This window comes from Odontomachus brunneus, unplaced genomic scaffold, assembly GCF_010583005.1.
Source record: "Odontomachus brunneus isolate Ranch 3 - 2012 unplaced genomic scaffold, Obru_v1 Obru_scaffold_189, whole genome shotgun sequence".
Classification (NCBI taxonomy): domain Eukaryota; kingdom Metazoa; phylum Arthropoda; class Insecta; order Hymenoptera; family Formicidae; genus Odontomachus; species Odontomachus brunneus.
In genome coordinates this window covers 398,659-404,501 of record NW_022639639.1, presented here as the reverse complement: position 1 = coordinate 404,501, position 5,843 = coordinate 398,659, and the positions used below count along the sequence as shown (strand labels likewise).

At 34.0% G+C, this 5,843-nt stretch overlaps 1 protein-coding gene across 8 annotated transcripts in view; it reads right to left on the bottom strand.

Moving 5' to 3' along the window:
* Positions 1 to 1,158: 1,158 nt before the first annotated feature.
* LOC116851755 (mitochondrial potassium channel-like) overlaps positions 1,159 to 5,843 on the bottom strand; it is a 49,867-nt gene continuing 45,182 nt past the window's right edge. For 7 of the 8 annotated variants that reach the window (XM_032831492.1, XM_032831491.1, XM_032831490.1 and 4 more), the window contains one exon: positions 2,600 to 3,770. In XM_032831492.1, the coding sequence (XP_032687383.1) occupies positions 2,964 to 3,770 (807 nt within the window). In that variant the 3' untranslated portion in view covers positions 2,600 to 2,963. Of the gene's footprint in view, positions 1,705 to 2,599; positions 3,771 to 5,843 lie in introns of those variants that run through there. The other variant, XM_032831498.1, reaches the window with a different exon arrangement.

Sequence of the window (5,843 nt, the reverse complement as noted above, 5' to 3'; positions counted from 1 at the left end):
GGTTCCGAAATTGTGAGCGCTCTGTAAACCAATGAACTTATGACAGAATTCTTTTGCGAGGGATGATGATGAGAGGTTGCATGTAGATATCGGTACGTGTGTGTTGGTTTTCGGTAGACCTGGTGACCTAAGGTGCCATCTTGGTTCTTTTGGACTAGCACATCCAGGAAGGGTATTCGATTATTTTGTTCCACTTCCTACACCATCTACACAAAGGGGGGGAGGGGGGCATATAAGGACTACCTTTAACCAAGGGAGCTCAGTATCAGAGTTCTCAGCCCTGATGATGCAAACTGCAACGTTTGCGAAACGTCGGCATATCGCTGATTCAAGACACGGCTCCATTCCGGAAGCTATACCTAGACATTGTATCAATGGCCGTGAAAACCTCAAATCTAGTAATATTTTTAATCTTAACAGTACTTTTCGCAAGTATTTCATCACTTAACAAAGTATTATATATTAGTATTTAAATTTTGACAATGTTCTGCGTAAGTATTTTATCACTGGACGAAGTCCAGTGATATCAATATTGCATATCAATATTGAAGTATGGAAATCAATTATAAGGTAGGATTTATAACATTAAATATTGAAATACTAGAATACTAAAAGCTGTATTTGAATCACAGAATATTACTAAATACTGTACTTTTAATACTGAAAATAAGTAATTAATCAATGATTCTTAATATGATATTTCTATAAGGGTATTATATATATTTTTTTAACGTAAAATGTATAATTTAAAATTATAATTACAAGAAACGCATTTTATAAAATATATGTACATTTATTTTTTGCAATGTACATACATACGCATACATATGTGCGTGCGCGCGCATATAGATACATACTCATATACATGTTCACATATGTATAAACACGGTGCTTCAATCACTTATGTCATCGTTTGTGAGAACGTAGAACGGGTTGAAATGAATAAAACGGTTCCATACTATTTGTGATATTCTTAATAATTATCGAGATATTAATTCTCAGTCTACACACTGAGTTACAGTAACCCAAGGCAGAGCTCTCAGTTTTGTTACATTAACAGCACGCTGGCAGCGCTGTGGGGAACTCACACAAGCGAGCGCCTGTGTCCGTGAGCCTCACGCTTTTATTACATTAGCACCGCGCTGCCAGCATGCTGCTAATGTAATAAAAATGAGAGCTCTGACTCAAGGCAATTTTAAAATATGTGTTCTTTTAAAATATTAAGTAATAGGGGACAGGAAAAATCTTAGAGATTCCCTCTATTGATCCCCTATTCGGTGCCATCAGTACTCCTATAGCGGCCGAAGAACTGACTACAAAAGTGTGTGTGTGTGTGGATTACAGTTATCCAGTGCGTAGGAATTGCTACAAAAACGTGAAAAATCGAAAATTTGAAGTGTAAGTAAAAGTGATTCTATTTGATTGTTTATCATTTTGTGCATATAATGCTTATAAAAAGTGTGATTTGTATCTAAAAAGTATCTTTCACATAAGCGACGCTTTTCTAGGTAATTCCGCTGCTAATATTATCAACGATTTGTAAAAGTAGTATCTTAATTTTAGAAAATTGAAATAAATATTATATTAAATAATTTAATTAATAACGCATTCAGATAATATTTTGTTTTTCAGATGATGCGCGAGAAACAACGTCGAGCTGAGGAGCTTGAGGCGTTAAACCAAGCTAGCGAGCGAGCAAACGATCTGAAGAAGAATTGGAAACAGATAATACAGCATTAGTAATTCAAATTAGTTATTTTAATTTGATTCTTTAAGCTTAAATAATTTTGTAAATATAAAGGGTCAAATAAATCTTCTAATAAATTAATTGTTTAAATAAATGTTATTACTGTTTCGTTTTGTAATTAATGAAAATTATTAGCAACAGATTATTAAAATACTTTTAATCACTTATTTGCATAAAAAATGTGAGCATTTCACGTTGCACCTCATTTTTGTGACATCAATTCGTCGACATCAATTTTGGCAACATGAAAATTCTACATTTTCATGTTACCAAATATAGTTACCAAACAAATATAGTTTTTGAAAAAAATAAAACACTGATGATAGACTCTTTTTTTTAGTTTAATTTTTCAGCTTTCCATTGATCATTTTTTAAACTATTTTATCTTTTCTTTTGTAAAAAAAAATACAGGTGTTTAAAAACAATAATTTTTTTCAAAAATTTTCCACTTTCTTCCATTTTTTCCAAAAATTTATTTTGGAATATCTACAATTTTTAACTAACACCATTATATATTGAGTATTCTCCCTTTTGATTAATAAAAAAACGTTTAAATTGATTAAATTCAACCCGAAATATGAGTCAACAAAGTTTGTGAGTTACGCTAACCCAAGTGTGTAGTGATTGTAATCTAATGTGTAAACAGAGGATTAATTTCATAATATTTCATATAGCATAACTGTTCTGAAACATTTTGTGTATAGCTATGTGTATATAAATAAAGATAAGTGCACATAACATATATTTTACAGCGCGTATATAGATTATAAAAAGTATAGAGCTTTTTAATGTTTTCTTTTATATAGTATGTATTGTAGCAGTTAAGTTATTATTTTATAGAAAAAAGAAAAATTTACAGAAAAAAAGAAAAATTTTATATTTAATGGAACAGTTATTTCATAATTTCATGATTTTATACATTTGATATAATATAAATAGTATACATGATAACAGTGCATATTAGTTGTTATTTCTACTATCTATAGTATCTATAGTATCTATAGATACTATAGATACTATAGATATCTATAGTATCTATAGTATCTATATTTAATAACAAAATTACAAATACAAGGCTATCTATGGTACTTAATAACAAATAAATTTATGTATGAGTACAAGAAAAAAGTAGTAAGAACTTGTCTAAAGTTAGTTCTGTGCTACGGAATTATAAATTCTTAATAATGTCTTAAAAAGAGAGGAAAAGAGATATTCTTTATCCCGTAAAAATTTTGGTGATATATGATCCACACGCGTATACTCCTCTTATAGCATAACTCCCACCTAAAATTACTGTATGTGCTACATACTTGGCACTAGTTGTCAAAACATTAGATGTATTGTCATTTTCTTTATCAATCTCCTTTTTTTCATTTGTATTTTGTGAAAATTTTGTTTCAAATAAATGAAATTTTTTCTGAAGGTCATATAGTTGATTTGTATTTGTATGAAATAAAGATTCATTTTTTTCTTGTGCTTCATTTATAGCATTTTTTACACTCAATATCCTCTGATTATTAAGTATTATTGAACCAATTAATGATACTATTGCTACTATCACTGAGGCAATAATAGATAAATATTTGTATTTTTGTGCATTCATATTTTGGTTATCATGATATTCTTTAAAAGCTGTAGTCAATTGTGTAAATTTTTCCTTCTCTTCTTTTTCCAATAATGCAAGTCTACTAATGATATTATTTTGCTCTCGTAATTTTTTATTTTCTACCATAGTTAAATGCACATATTTAGGATCATCTCGCTTAGTCTGTATTAATTCACTATAGACTTCTTGTAATCCAAGTCTAATATCTGTCAATTGTTTATTTAGAAATCTTCTATTATCTTGACACTCAAACAATTTATCTTGAAGAATGATTACTTGTTGTTTAGCTGCTTCAACAGCATCCAATCCTGTCAATTGATGATACCATCTCCACCACTTAATAACCCTTTTTGGCAACGGTGTAATGGCTTCTAATTGCTTGACACTTAAATCTTGCATAATAGTCTGGTTAAGTTCCTGCAATATAAAAATTAACAATTACATATAATTATCTTACATTGTACATACAAAATATTCCAAAGTCACAAAATGTTTTCCCTCAATGATTTGGTTAGAGATTAGGTTCTTTCCCAATAAAAATATCATAGCAGTTATAGTTTTTGAGTAATTTTGTTAATAATCCCTTATAGAAATATACTAAGAATCATTGATAATTACTTATTATCCAGTATTTTTAATATTGAAAATAAGTAATTATCAATGATTCTTAGTATGATATTTCTATAAGGGATATGTGTTTCTAGTAAAATAATTAATGGTTCCTGCACACAGGATGCGGTAATGCCTGCCGTGCGACGGAAGTTCGCGCGACAGCCAATCAATATTCTGCTTTCCGTAATAATCTTCTAGCTCTTACGGAAAAACAACATATTGATTAGCTGTCGTGCGAACTTTCGCCGCGCGGCAAGCATTACCGCGTCCTGTGTGCAGGAGCCATAAGACATGAAAAGATAAAATCTGTTGAGTTGAAAAATCAATATCATTAAGGGGACTGGAGGATCAGATTACCTGAAAATTGTTTGTTTTTTTTTAATTTTTTATGACAAACTGAATGAATATGCGAAAGTGTTATTTTGACGTATATTTATACAACATATAAGGTGTAGTAAAAAGAAATCCATTATTTTTCCAATAAATGGCTTTAGTAATGTGTATCTCGCGTTGTATAAGTGCGATAGGTTTACGCTAGATGGCGTTAGAAAGATAAGATTGTGGTAACGTCACTCAACATACACGTGGCACATGTGTATATTGTACCACACAACTCTAAGCGCGTACATGCTCGGAATGCAACTCTGGACAGGCACACATGTCACATACAGGAACAAATGCTCAACGCACCAATTAACAAAAGAAATGTATACTTTAATGCTGACACAAACTTTTTGGTGGGCTCCGATCACCGCACAATATGAAATAAATGAACAAAAGAGATAAGATCGCACGCACTTAGCCTACGCAAAAAGAACAAAAGAAACGCAGTCTTCAAACTCTCACAAGCTTAACCTTAATGCCGGTACTTAATATTAACACACGGTATTTGGCACAGAAAAGAAAAAGAAGAGAACGTTATCACGGTTTGTGTGGAGGACGCAGTACAAAACAAAACAAGAGAGAGAAAGGATTATTCCACACAAGTAAGGTCGAGTACGTGTGTACATGTGCACGAGCACGTGCACGTGCATGTGCAGATTGGCACAATGCTGAGACTGTGCACACAGGTGATCACGCAGGAGCATGTGATTGACACCGCGCCGACGTACCGTGTGCGCACACGGACCTATCCACGGCACGTGGACAGCCCGTGTCACCGCCCGGGTATGCACGGTAATAATCATACACTTGAGCAAGCAGGAAATATGCGTAGTGAGACACAAAATATCTTATCTGCTAATGCGCGCGTGCGACTGACTTTGCAAGCACATGCGCGTGCAGCGCTGTTACACCGGCGTGCTCTATGACACAAGCACAGCAATTTTCCCGCGGTTACACTTCATGAGGTTCCGTTCGGCACAATACTTTACGAAGGCTTACACCACTGCGTCTTTGTGAATAACTGTGCGGTTATCTCTCTCAATCCCATACACGTGTCGCAATAATGAACCAACGCGCACCACATAATGGACACCGCGGCACGTAGGACGGCCACTCCGAACAAAAAGAAACGTGTATATGTATCTCTAGCATGAGAAAACGCCTTCTACTTTTCTCGACCTGATCTGACTGACTGGTACAGGGAAAACCGTCTCTACCACTTACGGCGCGATCGCAAAAACTTGGTGCGGCAGTAGTTTCTGCTTTCGCCTATCAGCGCGTGGCAGCTGCTGCACAGGTGTGTATGCATGTGCGTGTGCGCCCAGCGTTAGCTGGGGCGCCACAAGATTTCGTACTAAAAAAACTTCTCAGACAGTTTTGTGATTGTTTGACTCAGTATTGTTTGAGCGCGCATCAAAGATGGACACCAGCAAAGAGAAAATACGCCATATTTTACAGTTTTTCTTCGATAAAGGCGAAAACGCAAGCCAGGCG